Source organism: Poecile atricapillus, chromosome 2 (assembly GCF_030490865.1).
Source record: "Poecile atricapillus isolate bPoeAtr1 chromosome 2, bPoeAtr1.hap1, whole genome shotgun sequence".
NCBI classification, from domain to species: Eukaryota; Metazoa; Chordata; class Aves; order Passeriformes; family Paridae; genus Poecile; species Poecile atricapillus.
In genome coordinates this window covers 127,367,069-127,395,011 of record NC_081250.1, presented here as the reverse complement: position 1 = coordinate 127,395,011, position 27,943 = coordinate 127,367,069, and the positions used below count along the sequence as shown (strand labels likewise).

At 36.8% G+C, this 27,943-nt stretch overlaps 2 protein-coding genes across 7 annotated transcripts in view; one reads left to right on the top strand and one right to left on the bottom strand.

The window, feature by feature from the left end:
- CNGB3 (cyclic nucleotide gated channel subunit beta 3) overlaps positions 1-15,914 on the top strand; it is a 65,109-nt gene extending 49,195 nt beyond the window's left edge. The window contains 8 exon segments of the mRNA XM_058831145.1: positions 644-803; positions 1,174-1,271; positions 2,295-2,378; positions 3,906-4,024; positions 8,434-8,580; positions 11,401-11,601; positions 12,213-12,279; positions 12,692-15,914. Of these exon segments, the coding sequence (XP_058687128.1) occupies positions 644-803; positions 1,174-1,271; positions 2,295-2,378; positions 3,906-4,024; positions 8,434-8,580; positions 11,401-11,601; positions 12,213-12,279; positions 12,692-12,925 (1,110 nt within the window). The 3' untranslated portion in view covers positions 12,926-15,914.
- Positions 15,915-16,034: 120 nt separating this feature from the next.
- CPNE3 (copine 3) overlaps positions 16,035-27,943 on the bottom strand; it is a 28,941-nt gene continuing 17,032 nt past the window's right edge. For all 6 annotated transcript variants that reach the window (XM_058831978.1, XM_058831976.1, XM_058831980.1 and 3 more), the window contains 9 exons: positions 26,917-27,015; positions 25,693-25,779; positions 25,076-25,135; positions 23,972-24,105; positions 23,492-23,546; positions 23,343-23,394; positions 22,539-22,672; positions 20,228-20,464; positions 16,035-18,834 (listed from right to left, as the gene is read on the bottom strand). In XM_058831978.1, coding sequence (XP_058687961.1) covers positions 18,724-18,834; positions 20,228-20,464; positions 22,539-22,672; positions 23,343-23,394; positions 23,492-23,546; positions 23,972-24,105; positions 25,076-25,135; positions 25,693-25,779; positions 26,917-27,015 — 969 coding nt within the window. In that variant the 3' untranslated portion in view covers positions 16,035-18,723. The remainder of the gene's footprint in view (positions 18,835-20,227; positions 20,465-22,538; positions 22,673-23,342; positions 23,395-23,491; positions 23,547-23,971; positions 24,106-25,075; positions 25,136-25,692; positions 25,780-26,916; positions 27,016-27,943) is intronic.

Genomic DNA, 27,943 nt, shown 5'->3' with positions numbered 1-27,943 from the left:
AGCCCATGGCACATTAATCCCTGGAAGCTGCCATATGAAGCCATTTCACTAAAATCACATCTGAATACTTACTCTTTTGAAGAAGCAATATCTATGAACATTAACTCATCCACTTCCTAAAGAACTGAATCACATTTGAGTAGAAATGTTAAATGATGTTCCTGTGCTAACTTTAAGGTCACCTTCCAGCTCTCAGAGCTTAGAACTGATCTCTTAACTACTTAAAAAGTGGGACAATCTTCATTCTAGTGGTGTCAGATGATGTAATTACAGAAATTCAGCCCTGTTTGCTTCGCTTCTGATTTTCATTGTGTGCCAAATGCAGAGTAGCCTTACTATGGATTTTTAAGAAAAGTAGTATTTATGGTTTTCATCCATGTCCAGAAATACAAGAGAGAAGAATAAGGTAAAACCCAGAAACAATTCCTCTAAAATCATGTTACACTTTCCAAGACAATCAGATTAAAACTGCAGTGTTTCTGATAAAGCAAATGAAACACCTATTTAAAACATGCAGCCAAATGCATAATTAGTCCATGATTTTGCAAAAAGTATTTCATTATTTTTACATGTTGCTGACAAGATACTAAAATCAAGATTATTTTTTTCTGAAATGTGTAGTAACAACAATTGATGTTTGCAGATGAGAGACGTAATCGGAGCAGCAACAGCAGGGCAGAACTACTTTCGGTCCTGTGTGGACAACACTGTCTCCTATATGAACACTTATTCTATTCCAAAATTGGTGCAAAATCGTGTTCGAACTTGGTATGAATACACATGGGACTCTCAAGGAATGCTGGGTGAGGATTTTCAGTTCCAGTTACTTAGCATGTCTGAGTGAGAGTGGTTGTAGAGATACAGATAGAGGGTGAAATTCACATTTCTCCTTTTCTGAATTGCATGTGGGAAGTGAGAGGAGGCTGCTCAACTTATTTGGAAAAGAAAGACACTACAAAGTAATATGGTTCTTACTACTTTACAAATTATATTCATTAATACAATGTTTTGATAATAATTTTACACAAGATGTATTAAGCACCTTAGTAAAAGCATATCAGCTGATTCCTCACTTGAACCCATAAGTGTTAAAATAACTCCATTAAGTTATTTATACTAATTTTTGTGGACATTCTCTAATTTGTCTTTTTTTTTTTGTCTTTTTTTTTTCAGATGAATCAGAATTATTGGAGCAGATGCCAACCAAAATGCAATTAGCTGTTGCAATTGATGTGAACTTTGCCATTGTCAATAAAGTGGACTTATTCAAAGCAAGTAGTTTCACAGGAGAATGCAGAAATATGTGGTATTCCATACAGAAACCTTGTTCTGTGCATCTTGCACCTAAGTGCATGTTTTTTAGTATGGAAGGCAAAACAATTCAAAGAAATGTCTCAGTGAATGGAGACATCAAAACAAACCCAAGTGCCTGCATTTGGATTTCTTTCGTGTCAAGGCAGTGATCTTTAAAGAAAGCAAATGAGATTAAAACCAAGTCCTGTTATGACGATATCCTGTAGCTGATGCTATGGTCAGACTGTGAGTGACTTCAGAGTATAACGAAAGAGTCAGACAGAGAATAATCTAATTTTTGACACAGTCTACTTTGCTGTAGCCACGCAGGTCTGCCTGAGAGATCACCCATGCTATGTGTTCTGGCAATGTAACATTGGTGTAGAGAAAGCTGCATCATAGTTTTTGTGCAAAGGAGCTTTCTCTTTACTTGCCATGGTAGAGCTACAATTTAAATGTGTACTTAAAATTAGATTTCTGGAACAAAAGCGAGGAGACCCTGAGTTTTTAGAACTACTCACAGAAAACTTTCTTGTTAGGATATTTGCAAGAAATCACATGATATACCTGTATAAAAATTACATGGCTGTACATTTTCTTCTACATGTGCTGAAGACATGGAATTACAGATTCCTATGAGCATTTGATAGGATCTGTTGTTTTCACCTCAATCAGTTAAAAAAAAACAAACATAAAATGACCATAAAAGACACATAAAGCTCTGAACATAACACTAACTGAGATTCCTCAGAAAATCTAGATCTACAGAAACTCACTTTATAAAAAAATGAAAATATGTTTGACCCATAGAAGACTTCATAAGTATTTGAAATAACAACTCTTTCAGTCCTTTCTTAGCTTTAATAGCTGATCTTTTTGATGTTTTTGAGTTTGCATTCCACTTATGGAATTCCCAGTTCATTCCTGTATTTTTGGATTTTGAGGCACTAATAATCACTTTTAATACTGAATTAGCAGAGTGATCAACTCTATTTTTACAGGGCTGTGATACCCAGATGATATATGACATGCTGCTAAGGTTGAAATCCATTGTATATTTACCTGGTGACTTTGTCTGCAAGAAGGTGAGCATTCTTGTCTTATTCAAATAAGAATTATATTAGGTATTTGAGAAAAAGAGTTCAAATATCGGTCAATAATGTCATTTAAATAAAATTAATCCTGACTGAATTAGAAACATAAAAGTAATTAAGCTACTCTGTGGAATAACAACAAATATGCTCTCAAATTTCAATCTAGAACAAGGCAATATGGATTTTATTACTTATATTACCAACCATGAAATTATAGTAATATGGGAAAGTATTTAATGTAAATATGGCTTATCTAATGATACCTCATGCAATTTTAATACTTAAAATGGATCAAACTTAATGTTACTATATTTCTACACATACAAACCCAGCCTATAAATCTCAGTCTATCATGCTTTGTCTGTGCTTCATTTGTGTACTTAGACACGCTTAGGCAGAATTATCTAAGAATGTAGAAAATACACTGCATCCCATAAAGCACTTTCCACCAGGAGCTGGAACCTTCACTCACAGCTCTGAGCCATCTCCAGGTTTCCAGCTGAATGCTGTCACACTGTCTCTCAGCAAAGTTCTCTATCTCATCTCAGCATTTGGGCTCAAACCTGGCTCAGACCTGGCTCAGCTCCTGACCAGCGAGCCCAAGTCTCTTTCCAGAAGGCATGTAAACACAGGACAAAGTTGCAATTAAAGCTTGGAGAGATGAATAGTAATTTATACTACTACTGTTCTGGCAAGTGATCCACAGGTCCCACCACTGACACGAGTGACCATCAGAACCCCTTAACTTGTCTTTAGCAGTCCTGGTCCAGCATGTTCACTAAGGTCCTGCTCCCTCCAAGAGTTAAGCATACAATCCTCCTCCAGAGTGCTGGGCTAGCTCCACTGACTGCACTGTGTAGAAGTTAAACATTTGTGAATACACCAAAGGATCAAGAGCATCCCTTCAAAACCAATCCCAAAATTGCTGTTGGCTAAGAAGGGTGGAAGAGTAGTTTGGTGTGTTTGCTTATACAATACACAGCATGGAGGGATCTTAGACTAAAGCTGGGACTCTGACACAACAGAGAAAGAACAGCAAGACTTAATGTCCTGATACTGCAGCCTGAAGCAAACGGGTATTAATAAAAACAGGTTAAAATAAATTGAAATATCAACTTTTTATAGCTTGATTGAGGGTTAAAAGGCCTCTCATTTGTATAAGTCTGCTACCAACAGCCATAGCAATCTTTTTAATTGTGCAGCATGTAGTGCGGAACCTTGGAACCACCTTCCCCCTGGATGTATGTTGGTCTCACCCTACTTTACCAAGGAGATGCTGCATGCAAGCTTGGAGGACCAAGTGAAGAGATGGGAAGTGAAAGTCCCTAAATTTTCAGTCCTGGCTCTGTTGCTGCTGCTTTTTCACTTTTAAAAATAAATTGCTGCTTTGCCTCATAATAGTGGTACACCCTCTGATCATGAGAGAGTAGAAAAGTATTTAAAGAAGAAGCTGTAATATTATTCTAGCAACAAAAACCACTGCTAAAACATGGGTTCGTTATGTGTTTGTATGCCCAGGGAGAGATTGGCAGAGAAATGTACATCATCAAACAGGGTGAAGTTCAAGTCCTTGGAGGCCCTGATGGTACCAAAGTCCTGGTGACACTACGAGCAGGAGCTGTATTTGGGGAGATCAGGTAGGTCCATCACTATTTTTAATACTTGTTTTTAGAACTTGTCAAATAATCAGTTGTTTAACTTCTCTGTGGTAAGCATGACAGCTATCAGGAGGTGATAGGCTAGAAAATGGGTAGGATCAACAAAGAGAACACTGAGCAAGAAGATGCATGTAAGTGAAGGAAAATCTAAGTGAAGCATCAGTGATTAATAGGGTAAGATCTGTGACCAGTGTTTTGATCAATGCACACAGAGATATAGAGACAAATTTCCTCTTTAGCATTTTAAAGATTTACCACATCTCCCTGTTATGCTGTCTGCAATACAGGAGGACCAAAGGCAATTTATTTACTGTATAGTAAGACTAGGTGCCCTTAAACAGCAGCTAGAAAATATGAAAATTAATTTCCAACAGAATAGATACAAAAATCTAAAATAGCAACTAAAAATAGTTTATTTAAGAGCTGATTAAACTGCTGAAAATCAGACAACCCGGTTTGAAAAAGTATTAGCATACAAGACAAGAAAAAAATGGATAGACCAGATTTTTTTGTCTGAATTTATCTGGATGAGAATTTTTTTCTGATGGCTACAAATGGTTTTTATATTCTGCATGTACTTTCTATGCAAAATCCATTAACTCTTATGTGCTATGTTCCCCAGTTAGCCAATCAAGAGGTAGTCTTTAGGCACTGCACTCCCCTGCTGGGGCTGGTCCAAGGAAAAGTAATAAAATAAATGTGCTGCTCCAAGTGATAAACTGGATCCTTGGTTTCTTCCAGCTTCCTTCCTGTTATTGTTAATGCCCTTGCTGGTAGCTTTAATCTGCCTTTTGAAAAACAATAATGAGCTCTGTGCCAGGTTTGAATTTGTCCTTTTGTTGTGTCTCCCTTTGTAGTAGGGGAAACATTCCTGCTTATCCAGTGATGTGCATACAGAGCTTGCTTAGACCTCAAGCATCTGATATATCTCATAGTTACAGAACTTATTCATTAAGTGAGAAAGTGAAATTATATCAGTTCTTTGAGAAGGTTATTTGGAAGGTATTTCTCTGAGTGACAATATAATTACCTGAGCAAAGCCTTCAACCAAAAGACTATATTATGAGTTATGCAGAAAGACTGAGAATGAACTCACCAATAAGGGCTGAATAATGAGAAGGCAGAAGGAAAAGATAAAGTAGGCCCCATATGTAACACACACATGGTTTTCAATTATTTATTAGTCTGGTATTTGAAGTGAGAACTTTGTATTTTAAACTGAGAAATGATAACTGTTAGTTTCAAAACAAGGAAGGGAATTTTTCACTTTTGATCTAACACAGGTAAGTGCTTGTTTCCATGTGAGAACCACACAATGACCTTTAAAGATTCATTTCCCAGTACGTGTTACTCTTTACATAATTGCCAATATGACCAGCAAAACCCTCAGCAATGCTATAACACTAACACTTCTAGTCTTGTTTTATTCATAACTGACCTACTGCAGCAGCAAACCCATTCAGACACGTGTAATTTGCATATAAAATGTCAGGCAGTGGATAAACTCAAGGAGAAAAACCACAGCAACTAGCAGACATGACACATCAAGTGCATCAGTGGAGATATGCTCTTCCTAGTGGCAAGGTGCTAGAAAATAATGAGTTTGTATTGTGCCTTTATATATAAATTTTGTCAAGGTCTTCTGAATAGAGTTTATCAGAGGAAAATGGAAAAAATACTCTTTAATGGATTACATACTAGTTTTTTTTTTAGGACATCCAAGTTTTCCTCTTACTTCATAACGGTTATAATCTGATCTCGGGCTGATTTCCTTCTGATTTCCGATCCAAGATTTGTTTGGAGAAATATGTCAGCTTCCTTCTGAGTGTTTTAGGTACATGATTTATAAGATGCTTGCTATTTAATCTCACTCTGTTCAAAATGCTCATCAATGATGCTTAAAAGTCTCCAGGAGCAAAGGAATTCAAGAAAATAAAAACTGTTTCTTTCCAAAACATTCCCTGAATTATATTAGAAAGCCAATGCAAGAGTAACAATCAAACATGTCCCTTGCCAATTTCATCCTTGAAAATTATTACAGAAAGGGATTAAGTAATAGGAGTCCCCATTAACATTTTACCCTCATTGCAACTTTCCTGTATAAATAATATCAGTTTGGGGAAGTAAAATAATTTCAGAACCAGAAGTGAGCAGATTGCTGCCTTAATGAGAGCACGTCAGCAAAGACAATTCAGAGCAAGAGAAATTCAGTTATAACAATATTTCAGCAGCCCAGAGAAAGTTATACTTGAATCCAGATGTCCTCATTCATCCATTTACTGGTATTTCACTAGAGCTATTTCCTATCAGAAAATGTTAATTCTGGAAAAACTATAACATTTCTCCATTTCATGTAAATCTTTGGCAGGAAGACCTCTAAATGTGTGATCTTGGCTTCAGCTTTCAGCTGTTTTGTAATTTTAAACTTTATATAAAAAATCCAAACTACAGGGACTATTTAGTTTTGTGAAAGATGACATTTTCCAGTACTTTGGTCTAGGATTTCCCTCAGAGTAGTAGCTGCTGCTTTTCCATGGGCTCTGCCCTTTGGAGTTTGACATCCTTCTCAGAAACAAGATGCAGACCTATTTCCCATTCCTGACTTACCAGTTCTCCTCATATGCACATAGGCGCCCAGCTGAGCCACCACAACCTTGCATGTTCATCTGATAACACAACCCATTCCCCAATTTCTATTTACAGCAGTTTCCTACAGAGATCAGCTACAAAAACGATAAGCTGAGTCATTACCTTGACAAATTTATAGCTTGAAATTGAATTTGCTAGCATAAGAATTCTAAGGTTATCAACTTCTACTAATATTACAGCACTTCAGGCTCACAACTGGAGTAAAAAATGTTAGGTAAAAAAGCAAATTTTGTGATTAATATAGATATTATATTACAAGAACCACTGCAAGGCAAATGTATGTTTTAAAAAAAAATTGGTCATATAACACTTCATACACCAACCAAACCAGACTGAATGCTGAAATACATAACATTGTCCTTAGTCAAATATGATTCTGTTTGAGCAAAGACTGCCTTACTTCTAAAATTCACCTCACATAATCAACATAATGAAAAATCTGATCTCTTTAGTCCTCATCTACCTTGATAAAATGAGCTTTCTGTTAGGAAGGCCTAAAAATGATTGTTCAATGACTTGTTGAGAAGTGATTCATCAGAGCTCAAAAGGTGTTTGCAATTTTCTTTAGTAGCTTTTCCTATTGCACAAAGAATTTTATTCTACCTGATGAATTGTACAGAATTGTTTAAAAAGAAGACAATAAACTGCATTTTCAGCTTCAGTTCATGTATTGATTGCTGTCTTGAGTTGCAGAAAAACACTCTGTGGGCAAGTAAAACTAGCCTTGCACACACAGTTACAGAGGTTTCCTACTGTCCTTTATAAATTAAATATATTATCTATATGATTCAATAGTTAGACATATGTTTTATAAATATATTTAATATTAAAACAAATATTTATATATTCTGGATTATTACCTCAGATGGGTATTACTTCCTGTTTACTGGAGTCCCAAATATATTTTATTAATAAATTTTAAATTTAGATACTAAATGTTCTCTAAAAATATTAATTCACTGGGAAATCTTGAAAGGACAAATTTTGGGGTAGATATTGAATATAGTGATAGAGCAATTTTAGTACTAAGAGCAAAATGCAAATTCTCTTATAAGCAGAGCTGAGAAGTGAAGTATCTTCAATTGTTTGGTGCAAGATGAACAATTTATTTTTATTTGTACATCTATTTTTTTCTTAGATATCCTCCCTCTGGCCAACTGCTGCTAGCTTAAACTGGTCTAATGCCTTACCTTCAAAACAAAATAGCCTTCTTTTTCTGGCAGACACATTTGTAACTGTCAGCCTGAAAGACCTTCCTAAACTGTATCATTCAACTTGCCAACATTTAAACATGAGATGTGCTATGTGAGAAAACTGAAAACTAGGACCCCACAGAAGCTATTCACTCAGAAAGAAAATCCTTGGGGGAGAATAATTAATTCACTGTAAATAATTCTGCTCTACTACTGATACAAATAATTTTCAGCAATAAAATGGAGGAAATGCCAAGTTCACATGAGAAGTAAAACAAGTGCAGTCCGAGCTGTGGGTATCTCTATGTCTCTATGCAGAAAAACTTTTCATAGTCCTTAGCATCTACACATGCCTGACCAACAGTGGCAGTTTGTCTTCTGAGAAGAAATTTCTAACCCATCTGCAGAGGGCCTTCACAGAACTTTGGATAGAACAGCCAGCTCCGTAAGTGAGCTTTACAATGACTGAAATGGAGAACCACCAGCAAAGAGATTCCTCAGTAGGGCAAGTAGCACTCTGACTTGTGGTGTTTATTTTCATTCCAGCCTACTAGCTGCAGGTGGAGGAAATCGAAGGACCGCCAATGTGGTGGCTCATGGTTTTGCCAACCTTTTCATTCTGGACAAGAAAACACTCAATGAAATCTTGGTGAACTATCCTGACTCAGAAAAACTCCTCATGAAGAAAGCAAAGTATGTCCTAATAACAGTTTTAAAATAATAGAATTTAGCTGCAGGATGGAGAGTTGTGACTTCTAGACAAATTGCATTCCTTTCTTGGAATAGTATCAGTTGTAAACACATTTGGTGTGAGAGGTCAGATTTGCCTGGTAGTTTCTAGTTGAAAGCATGAGGTCCTGGAAGGAATCCCAAGGGTTGTGGAAATGTTGTAAGTAGAATGAAATCCTGAATGTAGTTGCCCTTCACATTATTTTTAAGGTAGGAAAAAAAAACAAAAAAAAAAACAAGAGATAAGGCTACATATCATGACTCACATCATCAAGAAAGAAACTGCAGGACAGTTATCAGTTAAGGAATAGGTTTTCAAAGATGCAACAAAACACTTGTAATTAATTCTACCAAGAAATGCTTCAATGCATCCACAGACTTATATGAATTTCCAAAATCTTAAGCAGCAGGTAGGTGTCACTAAAGGACACAAAATGATTCACACAAACAGTTTTGAATGTTAGAACAGGAAAGAACCAACCTTTATTCTCTGACTCCAGTATTTATAGATTCATAACAATGACCAGGGACTGGATAATTAAGTGACCACCTTCCCAAGCACACTGGTCATGAGAAACGTCCATGAAAAGCCATTTCTTAGAAGGAATGTGATAAACAACCTATGTTTATAGAACTTTCATGGGAAAGTAACTAGAACTACGAAAACATTATCAGAAGGCTTTAATTTTCAGGGTGACAGGTAGGAATGGATTTGAAGTAAGGCCTAACAAGACGGAGCTACACAGATTAGATACCTGTGCATTTTGTTCAAAAGCATTTCGAAATGGGATTTCAAACCAATACTGCTTTTCACCTTCCTTGGGCTGTAGCTTGCTAGGATCACCACTTTCACAGCTTTGAAAGGGCATGTATTGTCAGATTTTGTCATAAAATTATGACAAAATTAGTACCTTGCTGCCTTGTAAAAGGTCCAAATATTTGAAACAGTTTGTCATTATTAGTATACTTCAGCACCCCTATTGATCTCAACTGTTGACTTGAACTGCTATCAAAGTTTGGAAAGCTAGTCCCAGACTTGAAATTCCCCCAGAGAAGACTAAGCATAGCACAGGAGAGACATTTTGTTTCTTGGAAGTGCTAGCAAATGGCTGCATTCGTAGCGTTGTAACAGCCCTGGTAGTCAAATAACAATATCTTGAAAATCATGATGCCCCTGGGGAACAAGGAAACCAGACACAGAATGACTGACTGCTCAATTTTCAAAACCAGCATTAACAGACAGAAAAGAGGAACAAATGCAAAGACCAATGATCCCCAGCATCAGTCATTCCTGACTTTTCTCCAGCTTCTATCTAAACAGTAGTATGACCTTGTTATTCCTGTCTCTCTGTCCCAGGCTGCCTCTCCTGCTTTCTTGCCCATATTAGGCATATTCTGTCCATCCATTGAATTCTGCTTCCTCCAGACAGCCTTTCTCAGCCATGGAGCTTAATCATCCACCTTTTGTATCTGCACTCTCATTTGAATTCAAAGGCCTCTCTAGATACCAGACTGAAAACAGGATATCCTGTTTAATTTTAAAGATATGCAGTACCTGCCCTGTGCAGGAGGCCATGTATTTTGCTTACCAGTCTAGGCATCCACAAATTCTGCCAAAACTAGGCACAAAGAGGAAATTTGTGCACTGTTTTCATAAAGATTATGGTTATGTTCAATTTTGGAACCAAGTTACCAGTTGCTCTGCCCTGGAAGTTTTACATTAGAGTTCTTTGTGATCATCTGACACCTTTAAAGGGCTCCTTGAAATAAACTGAAAGGATTTATTCAAACAAGAAATTTGTTCTATTATCACCTGCCCAATAACAACCCCCGTATGTCTTTTGCATAATAAAGCCATGCAAACTGCTAAAGTATACTTTTTTAATTTATGGCAATGAAATTTAAAAAAAAAAAAAAAAAAAAAAAAGTAAACCCTTCACTTCTGAAATTCCCAAAGCACAAGATGCTGGAGAAAATTGTAGTATTATGGGATTTACTGTACTTCAGACTGAGAATATAGTCCTCACTCATAAAGAGCCTTAAGTCAGGGCATTTATAAGGAGAGAAAAGCGGCCTTGAAAACTGTACGGTAATCTAATAGAAACTGAAAGCATGGGAACCTTTTGCTTTTTACTGGTCCCATCTATCTCAGATCTTTCATCTGATCTTTACTCTTATTATTCATTCTCAGTTCTTGTCATTATGGCTGCAAATCAGTACAGCTACAGAACAGTGTGAAAATCTAGTCTGCCACAAGATTGGCAGTAGTGTTCATATTATCAAGGTTTCTTCCTCTACTGAAGAGGACCAGAAATAAGCACCACTATCTAACCTGACCTATGAGAGATGAGCCATGCTGGAAGTTAGTTTGGTAAAGTATTTCCTCCACAAGTGCCAACTGGAGTCCCAGTGGAGCACTAAATGCTCTCTGAATTTCCATTCAAAAGACCAGATGGATTTCCACCTCAGGCATGGGGCACCCATCCCCCTCCACACCTCTTCTTTCCTTATAAAACTCTTTAATCTGTTTTGTGACACCTTAATTTGAGCCAGTCCTTGTTTATACCCCAGGATATAGGTAAGCAACTCCAAATTTGAAGTTTCCTCCATCTCTACCAGAGCCTAGGGCAAAACCTTTATTGTTTCAAATTTTGCTCTTGTCATTTGGCCTGGGAACCAAGTAAGAGCCACCAGATTTTCATGCATAAATGTGGTAGTTCAGCTTTGCAGGAACTTTGCTCGGTTTCCCAGCACTGCTGTGTGTTCTTATCCTCTTCTTTCCAGGGTGCTGCTGAAGCAGAAGGGGAAGCCTGCTCCGGGACCACCAGTGCCACAACCACGGGGCTTGGCCAGTCTCTTTGGGCAGAAACAGGAAACTCCGAAATTGTTTAAAGCAATGCTTGGAGGAAAAGGGAGAGAAGGCCTTGCTAAGCTGCTGCAGCTGAAGAAACAACAAGAAACTCAGGTAAAGCCACAGAAAATAGAGTAGAATCTACTGAGAGGGCTTGGGCAGAGTAGATGAAAATTTAGCCTTACTGCAATCAACAGCAAAAACTCCCAGTAGCTGAGACTTTTCCTAATCTCTGTAAACACTAATTCTAAAATTTGGCTCAATCTTTCTGAGCCTGGACTTTAAGCAGACCAGAGAAAACAAAAGCAAGGAAAAAAAGCAAGCAAACAAAAAAACCTCTAAGAAAGTAAGGATAAATGGATTTTACAAAGGCCTCAAGGGCATCTGATCTTCTAATTTTATGTAAACAACAGTAAATACAGAACTACCCAAACACAGTAATCTGATCCAGCTGACTCGGGCACATGGCGAACTTTCCAGTTCAGTGTCAGCTCTCAAGTTGTTAAAAATCCAGAAGACACAATAAAAAGTGTAGCCCACACAGCTAAAACTGATTAAATCTCAAATATCTTACACTTATGAGAAAACCATTGAAACGGATGACAAATAATTCCCACATTATACTCTGTTCTGAGAAATGTTAATGTTAATAAGAACCTGGTCACTGCTACGTATTTACTCAAAGCTGGCAGAATTATTTTCTTTATAGCTGAAATAGCTGTGATTATGTTTATGTTAAATAAAGAACTTTGCACTTTGCTCAAGCAAATGACTACAACAATAAGATTGGAGCAGAAATACTGTTCATTTCAGTATGTACTTGTGAACTTATTAGGAAATAGGCTTGGCCAAGGAATGGGGGCAGTGTGAAGTATGTCAAGGTTTATGTAACACTCTTTCTTTCTCCACTAGCATAGGTACATAAAGGCAAGATGTAAGGAAGGGTTCCATGCCCCACACTGGGTCTGTTTCATCCTTCTATATTAGTAAGAAGCAGATATCATGAGTATCCACAAGTGTTTCCTAGGTTTTATACTGCTATTCTGATTCTGCAATTGCATTTTTCATTTAGAAACCTATTTTCAGCATCTGAATAGAAATTTACATGTGTTGCATACCATTAATACAGTTGTCATGCTGTGCCTTTCCATGGCATGTACAGAATAGAACTATTTCCTGAATTTCTTCTGCAGCATTGGAAAACATTAAACTTCTTGTTTCTAGGAAGCTAAAGCTGAAACAGAGACAAAGCCTAAAGAAGACGAGAAGAAACCTGTGGAGCCTGCAGCCCCCTCTGCACCCCCTGCTCAAAAGGAAAAGCCCAAGGAAGATGCTAAGCCTGCAGTTATACAGAGAGCAACCAGTAAGGAGTCTCTGATCATCAGTATGACACCATCCCCCAGAGCAGGAGAAGGAGAGATCCTTAAAGTTGAAATTAAAGAGAAAGAGAAGAAATAGAGGGTGCTTTGGGGTGTGGTCCTATCTGTTCGTCTTGCTATATTCAGAGGACTGGCCGGACTTTGCTTTTGGGTATAGAATATAAAAGTAGAGACAACGCATGAGAAAAATCTACTCCAGCTCCTCGTCTTCTTGCCCTCCTCTCCTGACACAACTGCATAAATTATTTATATTTTTAACCTTGACACTGAAGAGAGAACTTTTGGTGTATTAGAAATTACAGCTCAGACTATTTCACAACCACTTGTTTCTTGTTTTATCCATGCTCTCACTTTTTTCTTACTCTGTCTTGTTTCTACTTGTCCTCTTCCCTCTCCTCTTCATCCTTGCTTTCTTACTGCTGTTCCTGTTGCTCAGTCTGCTCTCAACTTTTGTATGTAGTCTTTTCTGTTTTCTCCTCTGCCTTCCTATAGTTATCCTTTTTCTTGCTACTGCCCTACTGTTGTTAAGGTTCCTTATGTTTCTCTCTATACATCTCTCTCCTCCCCTTATACTTCTAATCGGTGACCTGGGTTTGTGACCAGCGTGGCACAGAGCAGACAGCAGGTGCTGTGTGTTGGGATGTTTTACCTTGGGAGACAGGGCAACATAACAAAACCATTGTCAAAAAATAAATCCCAAAATCCACCAGAGGGAAGCAGATTACAGAATTACTGCCAGCCCTCTGAAAGCATAAACATCAGCTCCAGCTGTCTTTGACTCTGGCAAATTAACATGGGAAAGACTTAGATAGTTCACCCTTCAGAGGTGACCTGTAACTTTGGGCTGCTGATTCACTTGCTTGATCTTGTCACGGGATTGGGCTCTTCATCTTCATCTCTGAAAAGTAAGCACTTGATACAGCTGTCTGAAGAATCTTGGTATCTAAACCAGCTACTTCAAAAATAAAGGCTATTTTATAAAAATAAATATTTTTTTTTATTTTTTTTTTTTATAAAAAGCAGGATTTACACTTTCTGGTTCTGCATTGCAAAATTGCAACCAATGCTCCAGTTGTTCATCTGCATCATAGACTTTGACTAATGGTGCACAGAAAAACCTGTGTGTTCCACGTCTTAGCTACATCACACTTGTGAGCTACAGTAAATCCTTCATGAGTGCCCCATCTCGGGGATACAGCCTCCCAAGCAGGAGCTCCCACACTGCCAACCTTCTGCACCGACTCATCGGTCTCAGATGCAATATTACACAAAAGCTTGAAGCTGTGTTTTAAGGTTAACTCCCAACTACTTTATTTTCTTCCAAGGGTTTGCATCTCCTCTCTCTCCCAATCCCCTTTCAGATACCACTGGATGAACAGTTTTGTAAACTAAAAACATTATGCAGAGGCCAAACCAAGAAGTGGCAAGGGCAGACTTCACAGCTCCTTGGCTGACCAACTAACCAAAGGCGGCACCATGCCACAGTAAAACACTCACTTTCAGGCTATATATGACCCTGCAGGCTATGCATTCTGTAGGCCTGTTCTTTAAAGCCTTTCAACTTCTGTAATCACAGTCAAAACTGGAAGCTGAACCAGAATCAGTGGGAAGTTTGCCCAAGTAAAAGCTGGATGACTGAATTCCGTATGTTGCATATTTCACAATCCTCTGACGTGACCAAAATTGTAATCTCTTTGAAAGTTCTCTTTCAAACAAAGCTCTGCTGCATCAGCAGTGAGGTGAAGGTTCAACTGCTTTGAGGAGAGAACCATCTCTACTTTTATGCTACTTGTTATTTGATATGTACAAAAAAAGGACATCATAACAGAGGGAGAAAATTTTAAATTGTTTCATAAATATTCATCTATTGCACATCCAGGACTGTCTCAATAAAATCTCAAGATTAGAAATACTGTGGAACTCTTTCATGAATGACACCTCCTATGAATAATAATAATCTATGAATTACAATATATAGTTTCACATCCTTTCTTTCTGAGAAAGAGTTGTCAAAGCATTATGGAAGGGGGGAAAATATTCCCCATATTTTAACATATTTACGTGAATGAGTAAAGCTCACTCTCACTGAAAAGAACTGATTCCCTTCTGCCTACACAAACGCTACCAGGTAATTTCCAACATTTTCTCTGTGGGCATATTTAAGTTCATCAATCACACACTGACATAAATTACAAAGTAAAGGCTGAGACTGCAGCACCAAGTGCTTCACTGCAGTGACAGAGCTTCCCACAAATTGCTGTTTTGCTACAGCTCATAACAGCCCAGGTTTGCAGAAAAGTTTGACAGTTCTGTCTGCAAGATTACTTTATGCACAGCCCTTGAGTTCCTTAAACCCAAAACAAAATAGGGGAAGTATCAGCGCAGAAGACAGTGGCCACACATAAATAACATCCATTTGGTTTTCTGTGATGTCCTACTTTTCCATTGTTGGGGTATTTTCCTCTTCCCACAATTCTTCCAATTCTTAGGGTTGGCAGGTACAAGAAGGCTCCACAAATCAAAATTGCAATTATTTGTATGGTTTTCACCAGATGGAATGATAAAGAAAGGTCAAGATGGAAGATGAAATAAATTCTTTCGGGAACTAATTCTACCCTGTAGATTCTTGACTAGTGAAGAAGCAGAATTAATTACTCTGGTGCACTTAGAAGATGTAGTTTCCAGTATCACAGTTGTCTCTGTGTGGCATTACATTCGACTGCAACACTGCCTCCTGTATCTCTTAGTGTCCTTATCAAGTCCCTCGGACTTGGCGACACTTGAATGTAAAGAAACTGAAGGGTAGAGTAGATTAATGTATTTGAAAACTAAAAATAACCATCCCTCTATGCCTCTTTAATGATGTGGATATCATTTTGGGAAAAAAGTTTTGGAAAACCTGATACTAATTGTATGAAATAGCATGCATGGGAGAACTCTAATGTGGCACAAGGCATGAAACAGTCACAGTTAAAGCTGTCCAACTTCAGAATATCTTCTTGCTAGAAGACAGTATAAGATGCTTTATGAAGAATAAACTGCAGAGTCATAACCACTAAGTGGAAAGGCATTTTTCCTCTCCCTTTAATACTTGTTATAAATCTGTGGCATACTCACTTTAGGAAGCACAAAAGCAGCATTTAGCATTGCACACAGCATGCTGAATACAAAAGCACCACAGAACAGTATACTGAAATGATCATTTTAATGCACAGGCATCATAAATCAGCTAACTTCATCAGAACTGAAATACATATAAAAGTACAAAATTCTGGTTACAGGTGAGCTCTCTGCTGTACATATGTATATATTATGACCAATACATGGCAAAAAGCATCTTATGACAAAGACTGCCATACATCAATTTTATCACAAGGTGGTGCCAGTGACCTATGAGCACATTCACTTTACAGAACTTGGACAATATTTTGCTTTGTCACCCTATTAACGCATTTTTTACATGTAAAAATAAACAAAAAAAATAGCAAAACGACACAGTAACTCCCCTTCTCCTTTACTCACCATCTGCTGCATTTCTTCACTCAGAATATCACTTCAGCCAACCCTGGAAGTTTTCAACAGCCATTAGCTGTACACCTCTAAGTTATACTAGTTCTTGCCACAGTCCTGTTTGAAACATTTAATTTACAAAGAACAGGGTACATTGAGAATAAGGTGTTGTTGATATGCTATTTAACTCCCTAATCTTAAGGAACATGGGAGCAATTCTCTAATAAGAGATAACGTAGAAATTCAGAATTTATGTATAGAATACAGACAAAACAACAGGTTTTCTTTTACATGCAGCAGGTACTTAGTATAATAATACATACTAACACATTTAAATGCACTTCCATGGCAACTAAAGATGGAATTGGTAACACAACTCAGGTGCAGCATTATCTTTTCTGGCAGACAGCTCAGAGGAACTTCAGTAGTATTCCGTACTCCTATCAGTAGTACTCATCCACTACAATTAACATAGACAAAGCATTGTTGTCCAGTTCTCCCCGTAAGTGAAGAAGGTAGCTGTGAAACAGTTTACTCTTCCAAAATCATACTCTCAATTTGCAGGTGTGATTTAGGTTTATTATAGTAACTTCCTTGATCTCAATATTTTGAATTGCATAACTGACATGATATGACACTTCATTGTAATTTATACATTAAGTAGTTACAGATTTTCACTACACTGATAAAAAGATGATTACAGATTTTTTTACATAAATATCTGAATTACATTTTTATAAAAGAATGAGCTTGGCTTAACGTGAAGCAAACTCTCCTCCTTAGCATTCCACTACTTGATAGTATTTAGGATCCCCTTCTACCAGGAAAAATGGAGTGGAGATAATATATATTTGATTGATAAATGTCAACTGTCTACAAAGCATTTGGTATGTCTTTTGTAAGATAACCTCAATAATTATATCTTTCATCCATCAACCTTGATGTGAATTCAGACTTTCAACAGGATTATACGTGTAAAAAAAAAAATCCACAAAAACAAATTAAAAAAAAACACCAAAAAAACCCCACCCCAAAAACCAAACAAACTAAAAGCACACTAAGCAGCAAATACACTATGACCTGGTGAAATCTTGAGTGTCCAAGTGTGCTAAACTTAGCATTAGCCCATTCTGTTCTTACATACTACAGCCAGACCGTCCACACGAGGTAAGTTGGATGTCTGACTCTAAACCACTTCAAATGTGAAGCTGCAAAATTAATGTTCAAGACTGGCATTTCAGAAGTGACAAATGTGACCTTTCAATCCACTTATGTTACACACAGTGACAAGATCAGAAGAGATCCTCAGCAAGCAGTATGTAGCTGGGGGTCAAGAAACCTTCATTTGTCCACTAAGCAAATACATGATTTATACTTGGTATAAAAAGTGAAGGGAAAACTCAACCCAAGTAAATAAATCAGAAATTGTTGAAATGAGAAATGAGAAATTGAGAAATGCAGTATGATTATAGGATTAGGACTTGAGACACTTGACTTTCTTTCTTCCTCTTTGAGAAAGAGGGATTAGTTTTTTTGCAGGCACTTTTCATTAGTGGGCTCTTGGAAAAGCAGCATGATTCAAAACATGACAAAAGTAAATACAGGTAGCACTTTGAAGAACTCCCTTTATCTCAAAATATGCAGTTGTAAATCAGAGAAAACTTTTAAAATAAAAACCGAATTGCTACTTCACAAAAAGCTCTTTAAAGATCAATAGTCATGACTGTTTTATGTGCAGAGAACCCCAAAACAAAACCCCTACCAAAATAAATCTGTAATTTCCATTTTCCAGAACACTGCACATTGGAACACATCTTACAGCCCCTTACAGTAGTAGCCTCAAAGGCCAGTAGCATTCTTCTGAGATGTTAGAGGTTTACCTTGATTCACTCTAGTTATTCCCATACTACCTTAAGAGAAGGCATACTATAAAAGAATGTATACTTCAATGACTTCTTTGGCTTGTGTTCACACAGCCCTGAATCCCAGGCATTGCCCAAAGGCACTGAAGTGGCAAACAAGAAGCAGCTGTGCAAGGAGAGCCTTTATACTCTGTGGCACTTGTCTGAATATGAAACACGGGTGTCAAAATTTTGTTACAGTGGCTTAATAGAAACTCTTTTTTCCACTCTTTTCAAAATCAAATGCATCCATGTAAGCACTATCTCTCAAATCAAGATTAAACCTAAACCTAAACACCATTACAATTTTGGCCCTTAAAAGGCACACTTGGCAAAGTGATTTGTAGGCAAAAGCTAACAGACATTACAGAGGCACGTGTACATGTATACAGAAGTATTTTGAGAACCAAACTCTGTAGATACAGCAAGTAAAGCAAGCACAAAGTCTCTCCTCTCCTCAGCCCATTCATTTTGCAGCAGGATTCTTAGGAGGTTGAAGTTTGTAGGTGCTGAAGTAGTTCACCACTTGCTGAGGGACTTCTGCCAGGACACACTGAGCCAGAGCTTCTTTGGGAGACTTATAAAAAAAGAACACCAAGCTTCAGTTTCCAACAACTACTAACAAAGTTTCTAAGGCAAGTAATAAGCACCTCCACTAGAAGGCCAACTTAAAGTCTGACATTTTACAGAGGACTTTACACAGTGCCCCTGTGTGACAGACAGATGGAAGCTTCCCTGCCAGGTTTAGCTTCCCACTCCTGTCACCACAGATGAGATGGTTGTCGTGTGCCACTGAAGTAATGGGCTGAGAGTGCAAAGGGCTGCCTTGTCTGAAGACTCCTTTTGTCACACAAAATACACAGCACAGATATGGGACTTTAGCCATATAAACATACTTCCACTATCTGCTTAAGATGACCCTTCAGGGACTTGTCTAAATCATGTCCATGAGATGAGACTTTTGCACCAAGTCTCTTCCACAATAACTGTATTTCCATGGAGTGGCTCTTCTGCAGATACTGTTTTTAATCTAACTATCCATAAGAAAAAAAAAAATCTCTTTTTCTAGAAACTAAAAGCATTTGAATACATAATATTATACTAAGCATTAACCCTAGTTAATCTACATCCAAGTGCATTACTTGATAAGCATGTTCTGATGTTCTCATGTATTGATTTTGCTCTTTCTCATTTCTGTTTGCCTGATTACTCTGAGATTAAACAAAGAATTTGTATCAGAAGTAAAAATATAAAAGCAAAATAAGAAGTGTAAGGAGTATTATTAACAAGTTAATACTAGGACATGAAACAAAATTAGAATATATTAGGATGGAATAAATATATTAATCTTATTTGCCCATCCTGAAGAAATTTTGGTGGTTTTTATTTAAGTCAACTCTTTCCAAAATTATGATGCTTAAAAGTTGATTTCTAGTAGCTACACACACATTACTGGGTTTTACAGAAATGAAAAAAATATCAGGACTTCATTCTTTCACCACCGTTTTTTTTTTACTATTTACTTCTATGAAAATGAAAACTATCACCACTACTGTGGCCACACAGAGTTTCTACTGATTATGACCTCCCTGATTATGACTTAGCCTTGAATTTTAATACTGCACTAAATTGTGAGACTAATCCACATTCACAAACAGGCATCCACAATAAAAAGAAAAATTACCATAAGAACAAAGCCACAGTTTGTCCTCACATATTAAAAACACATCCATTTGTTTAATAAAGTGTGAGAGTTTTACAAAGATCATTCAACTGCAGCAACTAGCCCAAAATGCAGTGCTGGAACTAGAAACTGAGGGATTTGGGGCTTTTTTTTAGCATTTGATACAAGACTTGTCTTAGAGTACATATCGGATACACCACAAAAGCTTTGGACTAGATATAGGACATCCTAGCAAGCCCAGCATACCTCTGCAATATTTACTAAGCATATCAGTAAGATTACTTACATTTTGGAACTTCCTGAATGGCACAAATTGGACAATGTCTCTGACAGCTGGTTCTCCTGATGAGGACCTAAGAACTCCGTCATCACCATCAAGAAACTCCATGGCATCAAAGTCTGCTCCTCCAACACCAACAATTATAATGGACATGGGCAATTTTGAAGCATTAACTATGGCACTTCGAGTTTGATCAAGGTCTGTTATCACACCATCCGTTATGATCAGAAGTATAAAGTATTGCTGTCAAATCAATAAACCCCATGTTATGACAAAGAAATAGCAAACATTTAGGTATGCACACTTAGAAAAACACACATAAAGACTACATAGTGTTGTCACTTTGACGTGTTCAGTGTGCTCACTGAGTTTTACAATTAAACATCCAATTTGTAGTCAAGCTTCATCTATAGAGTCTGAAAAAGTTCATAAGGACAACATAATCTTTTAAAGGAAGTCATATATAAACAGCCACCATCCAAAACCCCAATGGTATCACACTTCTCCAAAATCCCCAGACAAAACAACAGTTAACCTGTTTTCCCATTATTTGTTCTGGGATAGAAGACAATCTATGAGGTTTTGAAAAGGTAACACTTGTGAAATTGGTATTTGTTTCCTTTCTGGCCTATCAATACCTTTATGAAGCACTACCCTTTACTTCATTCCCTGTATCCTGAAAATCCTAAATCACATCTTTTAATGTTGAAAAACACAGCCATTTTCAAATTTCTTTAATCACATTTTCTAGCTGCTTCATAAAGTTAATTACCAAGGTGTTTGAGACTACTTTGCCGTACATCAGTAATTTAATTAAGTACCACCTGAGTTGCTTCCACTATTCTGTTGGGGCTTCTAAAAGTTACCATCAGCTTCTGTTCTGGATTGCAGCACTAAAAGTGAACTAGAAGTAGAAAGTCTGGAAATTATCAAATACTTTTTGAATTTCCAGTTTTCCCTCACTTCATTTCAGATGATTACTGACTAGCACAAATTCAAGTCCCAAAGATACTCCCAGTATTCTTAGAAGCCTCTCTTCACTACTTTCCTTCCTATCTGCTTTTATCTACCTCCAAATAAGCGTTCTTCCTTTATCTTGTCTGTTTAAGTATCACCTTTTCCCCCTGCCTTCTGATAGTCCATTCCCCCACTCCAGAAAGAACATCTATAAAGCAGGTATGACCACAGAAAGCTATAAGCAGGATAGCACATCACATTGGATTTATTTTTCTCTTCTGATACTTCCTCCATGCTAGAAAAAAACCAGCATCAGAATCAAAAGCCAATCCAAAATTACTATGATATGTATTAAAAGTCAAGGTAGTAAATTGTCTTCAATACATCCAATCACGCAGGAAAAATAAATCTCTTGCTAGGCATACCACATGAAGTAAGTTAAAAAAAAAAAATAAAAGCAAAATCCACAAGAGGTTTGTCCCTTTCCTAAGATACAAACATGTATACATATAGATATATGCATGCATACAGACATACATATAGATATATGCATACATATATATATATATATATGAGCTACTAATGGGAGACTACCAAAACAAAACCTCACCAGCATCATGGCATATGAAAATCCATAGCTCTTTTTCAAATTGGTTTCTACAGATAATTCTACATGCAAAAATAGCTAGTTTTATTTTCTGATTTTACATGACATCAAATACACCAGTATTTGATGTCATCAATGATTTAGGATTTTCTGAACTTCCATGCATTATTATTGACATGATTGAATACTCAAGACTCAGTTTTCAGACTATTTTTAATATGGTCAACAACTCATGCATACAATATGGAGGAGGGAACAGCCCATACAGCACCTGAACCTTTATAGTACAGTTAACTATCTGTGTTGGTGTCAGGAGCTTTACCAGCCACTTCTACACTATCTTATTTAATCCTCTTTCCCAGTTACCTGATGTGAAACAAGGTGTAGTTAATGTTTTTCTTAGCTGAGGTTAAATCACTTTTTTAGATATAAAGGCTTAAATTAGACTTTAATACCTGTATAGTACTGCAAGAGCTTTGAACAGAAGATACTATAAAGGTGTTGTGTATTTGTAAGATTCTATTTCAAATCTGAAGAGTTTATTTAGTTAATTGATGAGAGGACTTTTATGTACAATCTGCAAAAAAACAATTAGTTTTTATCTTTTTTTAAGGGTAACAAGCTATTCACATGGTAAAGAGGCAACTGTCAAATGAATACACTAGTAAGTTTAAAAGAGAAAAAAAGTATTTATAAACTAGAAGGAAAATAAAAAAGTAAGAAAAAATTTGCAGAGTACCATAAAGAACTTACAGATGCTGTTTGCTGTTGAGTAGCTGCAGCAGCAAATCTGGCCACATGATTTATAATTGGAGAAAAATTTGTTGGTCCATATAACTTCACTTGAGGAAGACATGCTCGATATGCATCAACAATGCCTTGAATCCCTAGAGAACAGAAATAGATTATTTTTAATTATTTTTTTTCATATTAGAATTAGAATATTTTGAAGCACTTGATTTTCCTAAAGCTGTATAAATCAGTTACTTGAAGTGATGATGCAAAGATTTAATACTAACCACAGTGGGAAAAAAATAAATTTTTCATGAGCAATGGAGGCTTTCAGCTTGACCAGTGCTTAAGGCACATGCATTACATGACTGGCTTTGTGTGAACAGAAAGGCCAAATACTCTATGCTCAAGGATGAAACTGAATTACAGCAGTTCTCTTCACCTGGCAGCTCGTGTGGTTGGTAATGTGATCCAAGAGGCCACAATGAACAGGCACGAGCAGCACCCCACTCAAACCAGACAACTCCACACCAGCAGCAAAGTAGAATAAAGAGGCATGACAACACAAGAGAACTGTTCCCAGCCCTGTGCCCTGGCTGTTTAAACCACTTCTTTCACAAATCATTACAGAATACAGATGTAATGCTATTTCTCCTAAGTATGAGAAATTGGTTATAAAATGGTTTCCTGCTACAGGACTAAAGTAATAATTTAATTAGATTCATTTAATTAGAACAGCATGCTTCAGATCACTTTTCAAGTGTTTTTATGCCTTCACCTTAGGCATTTTACTCTCTAGGTCTGATGTTACTTTCTCAGACTTACCATTACAGAATGGGTTTGATGGGTTAAAATTTAGTGGGAACTCATGAGAGACCTGTGAAGACACAGAAGACATAGTCAGGACTGGATATACAATCTCCTCCTGAAGCAAGTGCTTTCAGCTTACGTCGTGCATTTACACATTCCATTACCTGAAAAGAAGGAGGAATTTGTGCACCAAATCCAAAGGCTGGAAACATCTTATCTCTAAAAAAGCAATTTTAAAGAAAACAAAGTCAGTGCCTTACATTAAAAGCTGCCATAGTTCAGTAATTTTAGTTATCAGAGATGCTTTTCATTATTAAAAAAGCTATTTAAGAGGCAAAATTAAATGGAAGTTCCCCACTGTAATTGTTTCTGGGATCAAAACTAGTTTTTAACACCAAACCGGCAAGAATGCAAGCATATATTTAAATCAATGCTGCTCTTTTATCACATATGAAGAGCCCTGCTTGTCTGCAGTAAACACAAGCTTGTATTTGAAATTATAAGATGGTGTTTTAGTTCTATAACTTAGCTCAGAAGTTTCATTCCAGTATATCTGCAGGCATCTTCAACACTGGTTTAAAAAGCTACCACAAGTGTCTATACATATCTAAAAAAAATGATCCAAATAAAAATCTAACACTTACGTATCATAATCCTGAACGACCATCCCAACAGACCAAATGGCTGTTAGGTACTCATTAACTCCATTAGGGCTGAGGTAATGCAGAGAGTCCGGAGAGCGAGGGTCTCCATTGGAGCCTGTAAAATCTATCCCCACCTGTCAAATGCAGTATTTATATCTGATTACTCTTAAAGGTTAAATTATGCTTCTTATCCCTGGCAAAGCCAAAGTGAAAACCATGAAAGAGTAGTAAATAGGACATCTACAAATCTAACAAGCACAGTACTTAGATGCAGCTTTCTTGGACTATTCTCTTAAAACAATGCCACTACAAAACCCTCAAAAGCTCTGCATCTCTCCAGAAGGGCTGAAATTACTTTCATCTGAATCACAGAATGGGTTGGCTTGGAAGAGGCCCTGAAGATCACTTAGTTCCAACACCCCTGCCATGGGCAGGGACAACTTTCACAGGACCAGTTTGCTCAAAGCTCCATCCAACCTGGCCTTGAACACTTGCAGAGATGGGGCAGCTACAGCTTCTCTGGGCATCCTGTCAGGTTTTCGCTGTGTTTACTTTCAGTTATTATTCACACCAGCTCCTCAAATTCTGGTAAATTAATTTCATTCTGTATCTTGCCACACACACCTTTCTTCTTGGAAGTACAACTAGCCAGGCTCCACAGAAGCCTAGACAGTTCTTTCTCTGACTTCATCAGGTCTTTGCTTTGGTGATGAAGCATGCTACTAAGATGAAGAAGACACCTTACTGTTATTGGGATTGCATTTGGTTCACAAGTTACATAACTTAAGGGTTCTAACCCATATGACCTCTGCATGCTGCTTTCAAAGAACTGTAAATTTCTCATTAGTCTCCATCTGCACAACTTTGCTAGTTCCTAATGGACATAACCAGAGGGTCAGAATCTTTTGCCAAGAGTAAAGACTACTTTTTTCTAAACAGACTAAAAGCACTCTGGCAAAATAGGTTCATGGTCCATGCTACAGAACAAAAACGAAGTCAACTAGGAAAAAAACACAATAATCAAATAAAGCACACAGCCAATCAACTCTACACTTCAATTTGTTTCAAAACTCAGTAAGTATTCATGTAAATAGTTTAACTTACGGTGAAATTCAGCTGACACCCACCCATGATGTAATCAAGGAATGTGCATTCTACAATGATCTAAAAATAGGAGACAGAAATTTTGTTTTTTTCAATGGGAAAATACCAAGTAAATATTATTGTAGCAGCTTCTGAGGTTCCAGATACGTTGTCTTTACCCACAATAAGCACTACTTTTGCCCTATAGCTTTCCCAACCACCCACTGCAAGGAGGATATTTGCAACATATGCCACCATACACTCAGTACATCAGAATCAGGCCTTTAACTACAGACACCAAAGCAGCTCTGAAACAACTTTCATTTATAAAATAACACATTATAACAGAGTTTTCACTTTGCCATAAAACAGTGAGTTGGGAAATGCAGTGGTTCAGAACTGACTTAACAAATTGGTAAGCGACTTTTCACGGGAAAGCAAAGAGACGGGAGGACAGATATGTGATTCAGCTCTCAATTTGCCTTCTTATATGAATCAGAGTCCCTTGAATATTTAGTGTGTCTGGAAGTTTCAGACATTTTAAAGTTTCTTCCAGTTTGAAGATGAAGATAAGTCATAGCAACTCTCATTTAGTTTAACACTTAAAACCCAGAAGCATACCAGAATATGTTACTGACCTCACAATGCTTAACGCTCACAATGCCAGAGTTTTTATAGTTCTTTTTCTTCTGTCTTTTCTTTTCATTGATGCACTCAAATTCAACCTGCATGAATGCAAACAAATACAACAAAAATATTGTAATATCATTTATGCAATAAGTTTAATAATCCTTTATTTCAGGACTGATACTTTGTGTTTATATTAAAAATGAAGTTAATTTCATAATCCAGCAAAATTAAACCCTGCCTGCCCAATATCAGCAAGAAAAAAAACACATTCTCAAGACAGAAATCCTCTCTTACCCAAAAGGCTATAAACACATTTGTTTTGACAACTGCATTTCAAACAAAGAAAGAAATTCTGTAACATTCTCCCTCTGAGGAGTCTGCTAACAACTTTCTTTTTGGTAAAGACATAGCAATTCAAACAAAGCATTGGTGCTTTCAGCAGCTGTGGCTGGAATTATTATTATTTTTATTATTTAGTACAAATACAACAGTCAAAATATTAGAAAAGTACAAGCATGCACTCTTGTATATAGATTCCAGCATTTTTAATGCAGAAATAGTTCTGGAGGTTTTACTGGACTAAAGAAAAATATGGTAAAACTTCTTGATAACACACATATCCATTAAACAAATACTTTCATGTTATGTTTGCTATACCAAGTTTTGTTTTCTACATGTAAACCCTGCCTACTAAAAGGTTTGGAAACTATTATAATATATAAGATGTGGGAGGGTAAAATCACTTTAGAGAAAAGCCACCTACTGTAACACAGCTGCATTTTTGTGCAGTGGCATAAATACTGAATTTTCCCATATTCACTAAAGTATACATAATAGCTAATAAGTGCCACATTTTAAAATAAAGGACTAAATAATAGTTGAGAAAATACTAAAAGCTTTGGTCTTTTATCTGTAGTTAAATTTGTGCTGCATTCTGTCTTTTGACAATCCAGGGGGTTTTTATTTCTGTATTTTTATGATTAGTGAATTTTTTTGTGCTGATGGTGGGGCATATAGAGACATAATAATAAAAACTGTAACCAAGACATTAGTCCCAGGAAAATGGATGCACAATGTAAATGCTGTTTCAGCCACAACTACAAAAGCAATGTCAAGGTGTAGCCCAACACAACCTGGAGATTGCCTGAGGCCAGGTGACCTAAGTTTTGCTCCAATATGAATACAACAGCTTATCAAGACCACACAGGCAGCTTAGACTGTTTAACACTTACAGGTGATGACCGAGATGCTTCCTTCAGTTTTGACATTGTTGTTTGAAAACTTCCTATGAGATCATGAGACCCATCACCATCATAGTCATAGCACTCAACCTAAAATGCAGCATTACTTAGTGTTAGCAACAGAAATGGCCCCACAAAAACAATAAACACTGAAATGGCAAACCTGAACATCCCAAACATTCCTGTATCTTTTATATCACAGAGTTTTTTTCACACTGAAGTCTTAGAACTGCATAGGGTTGCACTTAAAAGAGATTAAGGTTGAGTAGAAGCCAATACACTCAGTTTCAAATCTAATCTTCCACTCAAGTGAAGGAGAGACAGGAATACTAAGTAGTGTCAGGTCTTACATGAGCAAGTAACATCAATTATATTGAACTATGTTTTGAGAGTGATGGGGTGTTGGGAAGAATAGGAAAACAATGTAGGGTTTTTTACATTCATCATGAATCTGAGCATCCAGCTAAAAATTTAGAAAATCATATATGTAAGCAACCACAAGAGTTTTAGAAACACTTTTATATTACTTCATTAATCCTCAAGATGACATAGAATTCATAAGCATAGAAGGTTCAGCCCTAAAGCTAGAAACAGTATTTGAATTTTTGTTTGTTAAGATGAGCAAATTTAAACAGCAGATCTGTTAAACTATGACCCACACTTTGTGGATCTGAATGTCAACTAAAAATCTCTTTTCCTATAGTGAGAGTTTAATGATACGCTCAATTATTTAATCAATGTACCCTTTTAACAGCCCGATCTACCAAAGAAGGCAGGAGTGAAAAACACTTTTTTTTCTTCCTCTTTGAAAACATGCCCCAAATGGTTTTCTATATATAAAAAATTGGTTATTTATCTATAAAACCTTGTGTTAATTTCATCCACTTCTGGTATTTAATTTCAGTTCAGCAACACAGAAATGATAGCTAATTTAATCAAATCACATAAAAACATACTAAAATAATTTAATAATGATGATGATAAATAGAAACAATAATAAATCAAGAGTCAAGCAGGT